Here is a 16,154-nt window from a genome sequence, read left to right on the forward strand (position 1 = left end):
AAATAAGCTACTTTATTTCTTGTAAGAAAAGTCAGACAACACTGAGTAAAGTAAGACAAGTGCCCATCTAGTCCAGCCCTCCAGAGGGAAACCTAATTGTTCAAATTCCTTTTTTCTATGTATTTTTTTCTATGTATATTTGACCATAATAGGACTTATTTGGTTATCATGTCTTTTGACTACCATATTGGAGAGTACAGTTCTAAGGACTTAATCATATTTGTTTGATTTTTCTTTTGGCAAAAATACATCAAGAATGATGATATGTACTTCATATTGCATCAGGAAACCCATACTACCTGATGGTCTTTTAAAATAATGTGTAAATGGATTGGTGATTGAGTATTGTTAGCTTGAGCCTCCCATTTTAAAGTTCCCTATTAGCCTCTCACTGAATGATTTTATCTATCTCATCATTTTAAATTATTATAGATAGCTAATTGACTATCTGCTAATATCATCTTTGTGCCTCAGTTTCCTCTACTGTGAGTTAGGTGCCTCACAAGGTTGTTTGAAGAATTAAATGTGTTAAGTGTTTAAAACACTGTGTGGTACGTTGTCAGCGTCAGTAAATGCTAGTTGTTATTTTTAATGTGTTGACTTAGGAGTTTTATTTTGCTCTCTGTGTACTTGCATTTGTTTGCATGGAACATGCTTTATTGGGTAGTATTCATTGCATTCTGTCTGGCAGTGAGTCCAGGTCACATTGTAGGAAAACAAAGTGCCATGTAAGTGATAACAAACCTCATATGTATTTAGCATCTATGGTTTTTAATAAGAAAAACATTAGCAGAAAAGGGGATTACACTTAAGTTTGTAATGAAGAAAAGAAATTTTGATCATAATAACATATATATACTAGATACTGGAAAATTTTGAAAACAAAAAAGAAATGAGTGACTCTACTGTTTTTGACACTGAAAGGCTGTACAGTTCTTTGAGATGGGAGTTAGTAAAAATGAACATACAAAGTTCTAAATAATTTGAGAAAGAAGTCTCTAAAAATCCAATGCAGTCATGCAAAGGAACTGTCAGACTAACAGCTTAGATTTAGTAGAAGGAAGAGGAGATGTAGAATTAAAGACAGTTTTAAAAGAATAGTATAGGGACTTCCCTGGCAGTGCAGTGGCCAAGACTTCACCTTACAAGGCAGGGGGTGCAGGTTCGATCCCTGGTTTGGGAGTTAAGATACCATGTGCCTGGTGGCCAAAAACCCCAAACATAAAATAGAAACAATATTGTAATGAATTCAATAAAATGGTGCGCATTAAAAAAAAATGTTAAAAAAAAGAAGAGTACAAACCATTGTAAACAGTGGCAGAAACCAAAAGTAAAGCTTGAAGTTTATAGAAAATGATTGACATCATAAATTGTTTTTTAAAGTAATATCAAATAAGATGAAGCTTCAACAAGATTATCAGATTTTTAAGAGGGATGGAACCATCGTTTGTATTTTGCAACCATCAGATTCAGTAGTGAGAATCAGTCTTTGAGTTAGAAAAAATAGTAATTTAAAAGAATTATATGCCATCTAGGAAAACAGCTAGTTAATAAGAGAAACGCTTGATCACGTTAAGTGCATTTAATTTTCTTCATTTGAGTTAATGTCTTTATCTGCCAGTGAACTTGAAGATGTACTTATGAGTAATCATTGAGAATAATGTGGAAAATATATTTGTTATCTGGAGATGATCAAATACTAGCTTGATTTCTTTTTGTTTTAGAAAGGGAATAATGTGGGTTCTGGAAATTATAAGTCACAATCTTGTTATTGATCTGCAACTTTCTAGAAATTTCAGCAGAAGCTTGTGAACATTTATGAAAAAATGCTCAAATGTAGAAATTTAAATATGTCCAACAAAAACATATCATGTTAAACCAACTTCATTTCTTTTAAGAGAATTATCAATTGAGTTGAATGAGAAAATACCATAGTAACAGTTTTTTAAATTTTAAAATATTTGAGTCTTTGGCCTTTTTTTGGATAAGATATGTTGGTGAATTGTTGTTTCAGTTTAAAATAAATAGGTAGATTTATAGTAATTAGAGTCAGAGTAGGTTGAAATCCAAAACCAGTATGATTAGAGGTTCAGTGTCACAGTTGAGAGAGATCTTCAGAGCATTAAAACAGGATTATCTGTTTCTTGTGTCAATGTTTTTATCATTGATCTGGCTGAAAGTTTAGAAAGTAGGCTTATTTGATGTAGATTATTCAAAGCGGGACTTTGAATAATGGATGTGATATGATAGACTTGGAAACTGGAAACTGATATCATAGAATGCAAACAAGAACATCTTCCTAAACCTTACCTAATTAATCTAGTACATTTGTACCTTCCCCTCTTTTAACATTCTTTCATACTTTATATATTACATAAATTAATAGTTTAGATTGCTTCAGGGCAAAAAAGTGACTTTTTTGCCTATCTGATATTTTTACCAAATTAATGTATGAATTGTATGTGTTCCTTATTATAGCGTAATATCTTAAATGACACAGATTTAATTCGAAAAGTTGCTGCATAAGTGTATTTTTATCTACTCTAGGAATATGAAGCACGGACAGGGAGAGCCTGTAAACCACCACCTCAGTCTTCAAGACGAAAGAATTTTGAATTTGAGCCACTTTCTACCACTGCCCTGATTCTTGAGGATCGACCATCGTAAGTATTTCTCATCAGGCACATTGTATTTTAAACCTAAATTTAATTTTTCTTATTAGTATTTCACTTAAAAGATATCAAGAAATTAAAGAAATTGGTTTTAGAAAGTTCTTTTTAATCCCAGTGATGAATCCTAACATAAATAGAGAAGAATTGTTGATCTCCAAGATTTATGCATATTTTCTTTAAGTCTCTATGAGCCAGTGTATGAAACATACAATATATATAACATAATATATCTGTTACTGTGTCAGCCTTACTCTGCCTTATCTTTTTTTAATTGAAATATAGTTGATGTATAGTGTTATATTTCAGGTGTACTGCATAATGATTTGACACTTTTATATATGTTATGAAATGATCTGGATAACAATAATCATGCATCCATACTGATACAAAGTTATTGAAGTATTATTGACATATTTCTTATGTTATATCTTATATCCCTGTGAATTATTTATTATATAATTAGAGATTTGTACTTCTGTTTTTTTTTTTTTTTTTAAAGGTCTACCAGTTTATTGCTACCAACCCATCTCCCTCCACCCTCATGCATGTGTGCTGAGTCATGTAACCCCATGGACTACAGCCCTCCAGGCTTCTCTGTCCATGGACTTTTTCAGGCAAGAATACTGGAGTGGGTTGCCATTTCCTTCTCCAGAGATTTGTGCTTCTTAATCCCCTTCATTATTTTGCCCACCCCCTCCACCCTCCTCTGTCTTACCTTCACATAATCGAGCAGTTAGTTTTTGTTTCTTTACATTTAATATGCACTGAAGATATATTTGTCTTTTTTGCCGTGCAAGTACTATCAACCGATTGGTTTACTGTTATATTTTTGAGACTTCTTTAGTGGTCTAGTAGTTAAGACTGCCCTTCCACTGCAGAGGGTGTGGGTTTGATCCCTGTTCGAGAAGCTAAGATCCCACATGGTCTATGGTGCAACCAAAAAAAAAAGGAAAAAAAAAACAAACCCAATATACATATATATCTCCTTAATACCCAGGAAAAAATCTTGAACTCTTCCATTTCCATTTTTGCCCTTCCCATCTTAGCCTTCCACAAAGCTGCTGTTCTTTAAAATAAAGTCTCTGATTTGTTAGAAGACAAAGGACACCTTCCCTAAACCAAGACTACCTGGTCCTTAACTCCTTTTTTTCCTTCTTGGGCTCTCTGGACCTAAACTTTTTCTTCTTCTTCTAGATTTCTCTTTCCTTCCAGTATAAAAACTCCTAACTTTATTTAAAGTCACGTTCCTAGTCTGCAGCTTTTTCCACCCATTATCTTGATGAGTATAATAAAAAAATCTGGAGCCAAACAGGTAGAGGTTGAACATGTTTTTAGATATTATGAGAGAAGAAAAGCTGAACATAAGTAGATTATTTTTTTATTCTTGTTACATTTCTTTATACTAAAGAATTGTGATCCCAGTACTCTTTTTTTTAGGATTTGGTAAATATGTCTATATTCATTGTTCATTAGTATTAAAAAAAGTTTTTAGTTATGAGAACATGTCAAAGTTTTATTAATATTTCAGTCTTGCTGCCAGGTGAATGAACAATGCCAATTCAGAGAGTGCTTAGATAAGCAAGGAAAGAATACCTGGCTAGGTAAAGAATACTGACTAAAGATCTTTAGACTCTTGACTGACTGACATCTGGGTAAAGTGAAAGTGAAGTTGCTCAGTCGTGTCTGACTTTGTGACCCCATGGACTGTAGCCTACCAGGCTCCTCCCTCCATGGGATTCTCCAGGCAAGAGTACTGGAGTGGGGTGACATTTCCTTCTTCAGGGGATCTTCCCAACCTAGAGATTGAACCTGGGTCTCCTGCATTCCAGGCGGACACTTTCACCTCTGAGCTACCATCTGGGTAGGTAATAGCCAAATTCCCAGACCTTTCTTAAACTTTTAAAAATTCATCCAAAATAGATTAAGCTTTTAACCAAGAATGGTAACTTTCTTCCAGGAGAAGTTTATAAAAATACAATGCAAAAAGTTTTGTTCTAAACAGTGTTTGGGATAAATATTTCTTTACACCTTACTCTTTTATAATTAAACTTTTCTTTTAAGCCATGTCTTCTCATTATTACCCTCATTTGGAATGCAGTTATCCTATATCTACTTCTCACCTGCCTCATCATTTAAGGATCAGGCTTTTTCCTTTCTTTCAAGTCTGTTGACTTTTTCAGCCTTCAGTGAATTCTTTTATTTCTGAATGCTTTTAAAAAAGTCTTTGTTCTATGTGATTTTCATGAATTGGATTATGGTATGCTATGGTGTGGTTTTCTTCATGTTCTATCTGTTTGGGGTTCATTGACCTTAATGGATCTCTGCATTTATAGTTTTCTATTGATTTTGGTAAAATTTTAGTCTTTATTTCTTCAACAGCTTTTTGTTCTGCCCTCCCTCCTTTCTTCTGAGATGTACATTAAACATGTTACTTGATATTTTTCCATGTCCCATAGCTCATTTATGTTTTTTTTTTTTTTCTTGAGGGGGTGGGGTTTCTTCTCTCTCTGTACAGTTTTATTTTGTTATATCTCAAAGTTCACTTACTTTTTCTTCTGTAGTATATAATTTGCTGTCAGTCCTATCTTTTGAATTTATCATTCTAGAAATTTTCATCTGTAGACATTGGATTTGGATCTTGGATTTCTCTTATCATGTTCCTTTCTTCTTCTTGAGTATATTTATAACAGGTTTATCATCCTTGAGTTCTAATCTTGTTATCTGACATTTTTGCACTATTTCTGCTGATTGATTTTTCTCCTCATTATGGCTTTTATTTTCCTGATTCTTTGCATCCCTGATAATTTTTATTGGATACGAGATACTGTGTTTTTACATGGTTGGGTATTAGACTTCTTTGTATTCCTTTAAATAAATATGTTTTGGTGGTATGGAATTGCTTTGATCCTTTTGATCTAATCATCATAGTGTAGGGCTAATTTATAATTTATCCTTACTACTGAGGCAGTGCCCTAAGGATTCTATTGAATACCCTATTAGGAGATCTCTCTACTTTGATGGCCCAGTCCGGTGTGATTTTGAGAATGTTCTACCTATTTCTTTCTGGTGTTTCTTTCTCTGGCCACTATAGTTTAATCACACACATACATAGTTCATTGTTCAGCCAAAGCCTCTGCAGCTGCCTTCTCTCTGGTCCACAGTTAACTCAAATTCTATCTCAAACTCTTGTTTTCTCACTCAGCAAGACTGGTGGGCCCTGTTTTGTTACTTCCTCCCAGCACTGAGACCTGGAAATCCAGGGAGTAAGGTCAGGCATCTGCAGGGTTACCTTGTTTCCTTTTTCATAAGGAGCATGGTCTTGTGCTGCCTATGGTCCAGCATCTTAAACTATAGTTTAATGTATTTTATTTCTTTTTCTAATTAATTAAGGCAAGAAGATAAACCTGATCCCTCTTAATTCCATTATGGCCTGAAGCAGAAATCTTAACCTTTATTTCTTCCTGCTACAACATACCTAAGGAATCTTAATCTGAGATGGCAAGAAGTAGAATATATAATTTGAAAGTTTGTCACATACCTTTCCCACCTAGCCTGTTGAAAATCATTTAAAAAACTGGTTCTAAAAACTGGACATCATTATGACATATTTGGATATGTGGTAATATTCAAGTGTATTTCATTTTGCATAGTCATATATCTAAATCATGCCTCTGTGAAGCCATTGATTTTATAAACCAAAATATAATATATGCAAGTGAGTAACTGATTATCAAAATTTTATTTAGAATGTTACGTTAAATCTCTAATAAAGTAGAAAGCGTATAAATCCTCCTACTTATTTACCAAGAGAAATGAATGCAGATAGCCACACTTGAATATTTATAGTAGCTTTTATTCATAGCAGCCCCTAACTGCAAGCAGTCTAAATGTCCATCCACATGGGTAAATGGAACATTATTCACCAATTAAAAGAAATCATTACTAATACACAGGACAAAGTGGATGAATATCAAAAATATACTAAGCAAAAGAAGCCAGGCACAAAAGAATCTATACAAAATTCTTATTAGAGACTAATTAATCTATAGTGATAGAATCAGACATGTGATTGCTTAAGGTAGGAGTTTGGTAAGTATTAAGAGTAAAGGGGTCAAAAACTAACTGTGGATTGATGGAAACATTCTATATCTTGATTGATGTGTTTTTTTGCACAGATATATACATTTGTCAAAACTCATCAAACAGTACTCTTAAAATATGTATTCCATTTTGTTGTGTGAAATTACACCTCAAAAAAGTTGACTAAAAAATAAACTATATAGTGAGTTTAACAAATAAGCTAGAATTATTGGCTAAAATCAAACATGTTTATATGACATATAAACAAATATATATGATATTTGATATATATAACAAATACTAGCAACCTGGATTCTGATTCTTTTCTAAAATGCAGAGTTCTTTTCAACCTTATACTTTCTTATTGTATGAAATGTGAAAATTAAGTTAGAAATTCTTTTGTATCTGGCTATAAAAAGAAAGGAGGTCAGTAAACTCAAGTTAGTCTTTAAAAAATTGACTTAAATTTTGTTTTTCCTCAGAAATCTTCCTGCCAAATCTGTGGAAGAGGCTTTACGTCACCGACAAGAATATGATGAGATGGTGGCTGAGGCTAAAAAACGAGGTATAAAATTTAACTCCAGGTGATATATTTTATTTATTGATGTTAGTAGGAAACTCATTTCCTACTAAATTCATTTCAACAGGATGGCAAATGGTGAAATTGACCAAGTCTGTCTTTAAGATGATGCTGACTAAATTTGTTCTTAAAGAGAAATAAAATGTCATACAAGAATCTTAGATTTTTAAATACTTTTACAAAACTAGTATGAGGAGAAAGGCCGCAGACTATCTATGAGAGACCTAGTAATTGCAACATAAACGTAGGACTGCTAGTACTTTAATTTATAAATGAAGATGTTATTCATGAATCCATTCATGAGATTCATTTGTTTTTTCACTAGGCTTTTGATATTTTATAATTTAAGAATTTTGACATTTTGCAGTAACTTTCTATAGGTTATGGGAATATGATTTGGAAGTAAAAATTGATTTCATGACTTATGAAGTTTCTCTCAATTCCAAGTTGTGTCATTTTGACAGGCACAGAAGTGTAGATTCTTATGTGTATAAATTCACTCATTTATTCAGTCTCTCTTCCAACCAAAAATAAAACATAAGGATGACTTAGCAATACTTACTTAAGTATTGTTAGTTCAGGGTACATTTTTAGAAAATATTACACAGTTATCTATATTTTTTAGCATAAGCTTTATTAACAACTGATATTTTTTCCTTTGACTTAAGTGAATCAAACGTTATAATAATATATACTTCTGCTTTCTGGCACAATCTTTTTAGAAGGCATAATTATGTAAACATTGGTTAAGTTTATTTTACTATACAATTTGAAATATTTCTAGCATACCCAACAAATTTTAATTGACTCTTAACATTGACATTACTATTTGATTAATATTTAAGATGATTATTGATAAATTAGATGAACCTAACAGTATATGATAAAAGTAACATTGAATTGGGAAGTAAGAAGGTCAAAGCTTTAATCTTATTTTATGCTTCCTGGATGTGATACTCTAAATAAATCTTAATTTTCCTCATCTGTGAAATGTTTGTGTGTGTTGGGGATGAAGGGTGGAGGAGGGGGCAGTTGACTGCATCTGGGCTTTTCAAGCCCTTCAGTCAACACTTAAAATCTGAATACATAAATAAAAGAATATGGAGCTATTTACTTGCCCCCTTAAGATGGTTTGTGAGTCACATGTGAAACACAATTAGAAAACAGTTTAGCCAGCTAATCTCTGAAGTCCCACTGGTTCTAAAATTCATTCATTCTCTGTGTATGTACTTCTCTATTTGGGGGGCATCTCTTATTCCAAAATTGTGACTCCTGATCGTCAGAGTGGTGTTAGGTGTATGTGTGTGTGTTAGGAGGATTTTAAAATTTCCAGGTAATTAGTAAACTGAAACATCATAGTAAAAGAAAGGGTCACTGTAATAGTGCCATGGCAATATCATTTTTCAGTGTCATGTGGGTTTTTGTTTTCTGTGCCACATGGTATGTAAGATCTCAGTTCCCCGACTGGGGATCAAACTCATACCTTGTGCATAGTGAAGCTCAGAGTCTTAACCTCTGGACCACCAGGGAAGTCCCTGTCATGTGGTTTTATGTCAAGAAATTCATAAACCCATTGTATGAAAAAATGGTATTGGTTAGTTGCTCACAGTTGTTTATTTTTACATAGTTAATTCATGACAAATTTTACTTCATTGATTAAGTATAAGTAGACTATGTGATATAGTAATCTATTTAAATTATTTTTTCTGAGCTTTGTTCCATCCATTTTTGTAGAACAGAAGAAGCTACTTTTATGTTAATCAAGTTCATTTTTTTCTCTTTTTCCCTCTTTCTCTCCTTTCCTCTTTCTCCTTTTTCCTTTCTTCCCCTTCTTCCCTTCTTCATTTCCATTCTTCCTTCCTTTTACCAGAATATTCTTTATGAGAAAGTCTCTTTTGTAGACTTGGGTAGAAAGAGAAGGGCATTTTGATCTGGCTGTTTTATATTGAAATAATTTTTACTTGTTTAAAACAGAAATTAAAGAAGCACATAAAAGGAAAAAAATAATGAAAGAACGGTTTAAACAGGAAGAAAGCATTGCAAGTGCAATGGTAATTTGGATCAATGAAATACTACCCAATTGGGAAGTAATGTAAGTAAGCAGACTTTTCCTGAATTTCAGTCTGTCTCCAAAGATCTCATGTTTCCAATTTTATATTTATATAACTTCTAGCATGTATCTTATGTTTGGGCTAAATTATACTGTTAACCAGTGTTTGAAAATTTTCATGCTTATCTCTGTTCTTTGCTTTTGTAAATCTCTCAATCTCTAATGCCTGCTTCCCTTACTGACCACCCTCTATGCATATCAGAATTTTATCTATTATTTGAATCGCATCTGAATACTTGATCCATGAAATTTCTAATTTCCTGTTACCATATTTTCTTAATTCTAAAATACTATCTATATTGCTAGATGTACTATTGATGTAATAGCAGGATTTTTGGCAAAGAAAATATTAAACATATACATTCATTGTAATATACATTTATTAAATGGTAAATATTAAAGTGATTTTGATATGCTTCTCATAATCAAGATAATACGTTATATATGACCTTTCCCTTCTGTAATGTCCCATTATACTTTGAGACTAATACACTTCTTGCGTTACTTTGCCTTTTATTTTTTGATAATATTTTTATACATTCATTACTTTTCCTCTAGGCTGGTGGGAGATGACTTTTGCAATGCCAAGTATAGGATGTGCTTTGGGAATGTATTGAATATTGGCATAATGTGACAGATATTATATCAGGCTCTTTACACAAGTAATCACATTTGATTCTCACAACCTTTATTCCCTTTTATCTTATAGGGATTCTCAAAGTCAGAGAGGTTAAGTGATTTGCCCAAGGTTGTACAATTAATGAATGGTTAACCAGATTTGAACTCAAGTCTATCTGATTTTAAAGCCCACACTTCTTTCAGTAGACTATGCTGCCTCCCAAAGACTAAGGCTTTACCCATAGTAAATACTTTGTGATTTTGTTTTTGGTACTGAATTGACAGTGCATTTTTATATTCTTTTTATTATGTTTTTTCATAATTTTCCTATATTTCTTATTCTCTCATTGTACCCTTAGTGTAAGTGGCAATTATGGAAGACAATTCCCTTTAAATTTCTGTATATTTTTTAGGCATTTTTTGCCTACATGCATGAACCCAAGGAAAGAATGTATCACATACTTAAGTCTCTATGTTCTAAAAAATCATTCAGCCATTTGGCCACAGACTAGGTAAACCATCATGGAACTAGTATTTTTGATATAAAAAGTAACTTTCTCCTTTTTTCTCCCCCTTGAATTCTAGGCGTAGTACGAGAAGAGTTCGAGAATTGTGGTGGCAGGGATTGCCCCCTAGTGTTCGTGGGAAAGTTTGGAGTCTAGCTGTAGGAAATGAACTAAATATCACTCCTGGTTTGTATTCTATATTAATTGAGTTACTCCCACACATGATAATAGCCATCTTCAGAGTTACAAAACAGATGAATAGATTGGTCATTTAAAAAGGCACTACATTTTAAGAGCATACTTCATTCCCCACACCCTCTAAAACCTGGTACAATTTAATGTTACTGTATTTCATATTATGTATATACAATTTGTGTTTTCCTTTAGTTTACAACCATCAATAATAATCTTGGCATTCAAATATCTTAAACTGTGGATAGGTCTAGGTAGCAGTAGATGAATAAGCATCAGTTCAGTTCAGTTCAGTCGCTCAGTCGTGTCCGACTCTTTGCGACCCCATGATCTGCAGCACGCCAGGTCTCCCTGTCCATCACCAACTCCCAGAGTTCACTCAAACTCATGTCCATTGAGTCGGTGATGCCATTCAGCCATCTCATCCTCTGTCATCCCCTTCTCCTCCTGCCCACAATCCCTCCCAGCATCAGAGTCTTTTCCAATGAGGCAGCTCTTCGCATGAGGTGGCCAAAGCACTGGAGTTTCAGCATCAGCATCATTCCTTCCAAAGAACACCCAGGACCGATCTCCTTTAGAATGGACTGGTTGGATCTCCTTGCAGTCCAAGGGACTCTCAAGAGTCTTCTCCAACACCACAGTTCAAAAGCATCAATTCTTCAATGCTCAGCTCTCTTCACAGTCCAACTGTCACATCCAGGAAAAATAAAATAGTCTAGTTGTGGACAAGTTTCCTCTTTTTTCAAAAAAACATAAATATTATGGGAAGGATAAAAATTTATTTTCCTGTCTCTCTACCCAAACCAGTAATTTTTGAATGTTTTTATTTAAAAACTTGAAAAAAACAGAAGTAAGATTCTCATAGTTTTTATTTTTTTAAGTTTCTTAAAACCTTGAAGCATAGGAGTAAAATGTAGATAGGAATAAAATGTAGTGTGGTTTTGATGAATTAAAAAAATTAGATAAAATAAGGATAGTATCACATAGAGTAAAATAATTGATATTATTAAAAATGGTCTGAATGATAATGATAATGCCAGAGGCACCACAAAAAGACTTTTAGGGATTCTAGTATAATAATTCTAGTATAATAATATAGTATAATAATATACTAATGTTATAATAATATAATTATTATATAATATATATATAAATATATAATATATACAATTAATATAATTATAATCTAGTATAATAATATACTAATTCTAGTATAATATAAATAATACATTGTTACTTAAAATTTTTTATTTATATATTATTGAAAAAAATTCAATAGTAAAGTACAAACTGAATGTCTGTCCCCCTCTTTCACCCAAACATCTTCTCTTAATCCTACTATGTATTAGTTAACAATTTGGTATATGTTCTTCCAGATCTTTTTTCTATGCACATAAAAAAAGAGTACATCTACTTATGATACTTTTTAAGCTTTCTTTTTTTCTTCCTTTTATTTTTTTTCCACAAATCATCTGAACATCCCTCCATGTCAGTGCATACAGGTGTATTTATACTTACTATAGCTGCTCTTGCCTGGAAAGTCCCATGGACGGAGGAGCCTGGTGGGCTGCAGTCCATGGGATCGCTGAGAGTCGGACACGACTGAGCGACTTCACTTTCACTTTTCACTTTCATGCATTGGAGAAGGAAATGGCAACCCGCTGCAGTGTTCTTGCCTGGAGAATCCCAGGGATGGGGGAGCCTGGTGAGCTGCCGTCTATAGGGTCGCACAGAGTCAGACATGACTGACGTGACTTAGCATAGCTGCACTGTATTCCACGTTTTGGCTGTACTATAATTTATTTAACTATTTTTCTAGTGATTGCTAAATCAGAGAGATTTGTGTCAAAACAATGTCAAGGTGCTGTTTTTTTTACTTCTCAAAAGTGAGTAAAATGAATGAATATTACCCACATAGAGTATGACTGAAAATAATTTAGAAATATTTACCAAAAGCTTCAAAAAATGTAACCTCTAGCCCATTTATTCTAGTTCTAACACTTGAAGTAAATAAACAGATTTACAAAAGCTTTTCTACAAGGATATTCATTACAGCAGTCAGTATTATATATAGTCATTGTTTAGTTGCGAAGTCGTGTCCAATTCTTTGCGACCTCATGGACTATAGCACACCTGGCTCTTCTGTCCTCCACTGTCCTGGAGTTTGCTCAAATTCATGTCCATTGAGTCAGTATACTATCTAACCATCTCATCCTCTGCCATCCCCTTCTCCTTTTGCCTTCGATCTTTCCCAGCATCAGGGTCTTTTCCAATGAGTCGGCTCTTTGCATCAGGTGGCCAAAGTATTGGAGCTTCAACTTCAGCATCAGTCCTTCCAATGAATATTCAGGGTCGGTTTTCTGTAGAATTGATTGGTTTAATCTCCTTGCAGTACAAGTCCTTCAAGAGTCTTCTCCAGGAGTTTTGCAGAATTTATAACAAAGACCTAAATGTCTATCTTCAGTCTTAAAAGTGATGCAAAAAAAAAAAAAAAAAATTTTTTTTTTTTTTTTCCCAAAAACACTGAAGAACATCTTTATGATAGCATGGGATAAAATCCTTCTATAACAGCCTAGATTGGTAAATAGGATTACAAAAAAATACACATACTTTGTACAATAAAAGCACTGTGATTAGTTGTGCAAATATGCAAACTCTGGAATTAAACAGTTAGGCTTTTCATAATTTCTCATGGTGAGAAATTGATGAATTCATGAGATAATGTATTGTAAAATATGCTTTTCAAAGACTGTCTTTAACGAATTAATTTATATGCTTCTCCCTTCTGCCTTTATGGAAGTATTGAAAAACCCATACATAATTGAATTGTGTTTATTTGATTTCTTAAAATATTTGATTTCTTAAAATATGGCAAGTAGTGAATCATAACTGTAGAAATGTAGTCCATTGTGTTAAAATAAATCTGGCTAAGGAGACATAGCAAAAAAAAGTGATGCCAAATGAGTAACATGATCATATATGGTTTATAAAATTGATTTTCACAAATAATGAACATGTCATTTTAACGACTTTTTTTTCAATTAAAAAATAGAATTTAAGGGAAGTATTGAGAATTAAATTAAGCTTAGAAAAGGACTGTATTGGTTTAAGGTCTTAAGAATCAGTTTGCATACAGGTAAGATGATGCAGTATTGGCAGCTATGTTTTATTTGAAGTTTTGTTGAGAACTTTACAGTATTAAGTATATATAACTTAGACATTAAAATATTGATTAAGTTGGTATTAATCTTTTGCAATACTCTAATCAAAAAGTTTTTTTTTTTTAAGCTTAAAATTTATAAGGCTTATAAAGTAACCAGGTCATTCATTTTCAAATTAATTTTAGCTTCTTTCAATTAAACAGTTATGTATTCAGGAGTGAATGAGGTTCAGTTCAGTTGATCTGTTGTGTCCGACCCTTTGCGACCCCATGGACTGCAGCACATCAGGCTTCCCTGTCCATCACCAACTTCTGGATACTCAAACTCATGTCCATGGAGTTGGTGATGCCGTCCAACCATCTTATCCTCTGTTGTCCCCTTCTCCTCCCGCCTTCAATCTTTCCCAGGATCAGGGTCTTTACAAATGAGTCAATACTTCCCATCAGGTGGCCAAAGTATTGGAGTTTCAACTTCAGCATCAGTCCTTCCAATGAATAATTAGGACTGATTTCCTTTAGGATGGACTGGTTGGATCTCCTTGCACTCCAAGAGACTCTCAAGAGTCTTCTCCAACACCACAGTTCAAAAGCATCAATGCTTTAGCACTCAGTTTTCTTTCTAGTCTAACTCTCACATCCATACATGACTACTGGGAAAATGATAAATAAAATAAACGATAAATAAAATAAATGATAAATAACATTGAAAAACCATTAGCCAGACTCATCAAGAAACAAAGGGAGAAAAATCAATAAAATTAGAAATGAAAATGGAGAGATCACAACAGAGACAACACAGAAATACAAAGGATCATAAGAGACTACTATCAGAAATTATATGCCAATAAAATGGACAACTTGGAAGAAATGGACAAATTCTTAGAAAAGACCAACTTTCTAAAACTGAACCAGGAAGAAATAGAAAATCTTAACAGACCCATTACAACCATGGAAATTGAAACGGTAATCAGAAATCTTCCAGCAAACAAAAGCCCAGGACCAGACGGCTTCACAGCTGAATTCTATCAAAAATTTAGAAAAGAGCTAACACCTATCCTACACAAACTCTTCCAGAAAATTGCAGAGGAAGGTAAACTTCCAAACTCATTCTATGAGGCGACCATCACCCTAATACCAAAACCTGACAAAGATCCCACAAAAAAAGAAAACTATAGGCCAATATCACTGATGAACATAGATGCAAAAATCCTTAACAAAATTCTAGCAAACAGAACCCAACAACACATTTAAAAGATCATACATCATGATCAAGTGGGCTTTATCCCAGGGATGCAAGGATTCTTCAATGTCTGCAAATCAATCAATGTAATACACCACATTAACAAATTGAAAAAATAAGAACCATATGATTATCTCAATAGATGCAGAGAAAGCCTTTGACAAAATTCAACATCTGTTTATGAGAAAAAAACCCTCCAGAAAGCAGGAATAGAAGGAACATACCTCAACATAATAAAAGCTATATATGACAAACCCACAGCAAACATTATCCTCAATGATGAAAAATTGAAAGCATTTCCCCTAAAGCCAGGAACTAGACAAGGGTGCCCACTCTCACCACTACTATTCAACATAGTTTTGGAAGTTTTGGCCACAGCTATCAGAGCAGAAAAAGAAATAAAAGGAATCCAGATTGGAAAAGCAGAGAAGGCAATGGCACCCCACTCCAGTACTCTTGCCTGGAAAATCCCATGGATGGAGGAGCCTGGAAGGCTGCAGTCCATGGGGTCGCTGAGGGTCGGACACGACTGAGCGACTTCACTTTCACTTTTCACTTTCATGCATTGGAGAAGGAAATGGCAACCCACTCCAGTGTTCTTGCCTAGAGAATCCCAGGGATGGGGCAGCCTGGTGGGCTGCCGTCTATGGGGTCGCAGAGTCGGACACGACTGAAGTGACTTAGCAGTAGCAGTAGATTAGAAAAGAAGTAAAACTCGCACTGTTTGCAGATGACATGATCCTCTACATAGAAAACCCTAAAGACTCCACCAGAAAATTACTAGAGCTAATCAATGAATATAGTAAAGTGGCAGGATATAAAATCAACACACAGAAATCCCTTGCATTCCTATACACTAATAATGAGAAAATAGAGAAATTAAGGAAATAATTCCATTCACCATTGCAACAAAAAGAATAAAATACTTAAGAATATATCTACCTAAAGAAACAAAAGACCTATATATAGAAAACTATAAAACACTGGTGAAAGAAA

At 33.7% G+C, this 16,154-nt stretch overlaps 1 protein-coding gene across 8 annotated transcripts in view; it reads left to right on the forward strand.

Moving 5' to 3' along the window:
- The window catches only part of TBC1D12 (TBC1 domain family member 12), a 121,803-nt gene that overhangs the window by 91,246 nt on the left and 14,403 nt on the right, over nucleotides 1-16,154 (forward strand). For all 8 annotated transcript variants that reach the window (XM_025274145.3, XM_025274144.2, XM_025274143.3 and 5 more), the window contains 4 exons: nucleotides 2,548-2,663; nucleotides 7,235-7,317; nucleotides 9,307-9,424; nucleotides 10,646-10,752. In XM_025274145.3, coding sequence (XP_025129930.1) covers nucleotides 2,548-2,663; nucleotides 7,235-7,317; nucleotides 9,307-9,424; nucleotides 10,646-10,752 — 424 coding nt within the window. The remainder of the gene's footprint in view (nucleotides 1-2,547; nucleotides 2,664-7,234; nucleotides 7,318-9,306; nucleotides 9,425-10,645; nucleotides 10,753-16,154) is intronic.

This window comes from Bubalus bubalis, chromosome 23 (genome assembly GCF_019923935.1).
Source record: "Bubalus bubalis isolate 160015118507 breed Murrah chromosome 23, NDDB_SH_1, whole genome shotgun sequence".
Lineage (NCBI taxonomy): Eukaryota > Metazoa > Chordata > Mammalia > Artiodactyla > Bovidae > Bubalus > Bubalus bubalis.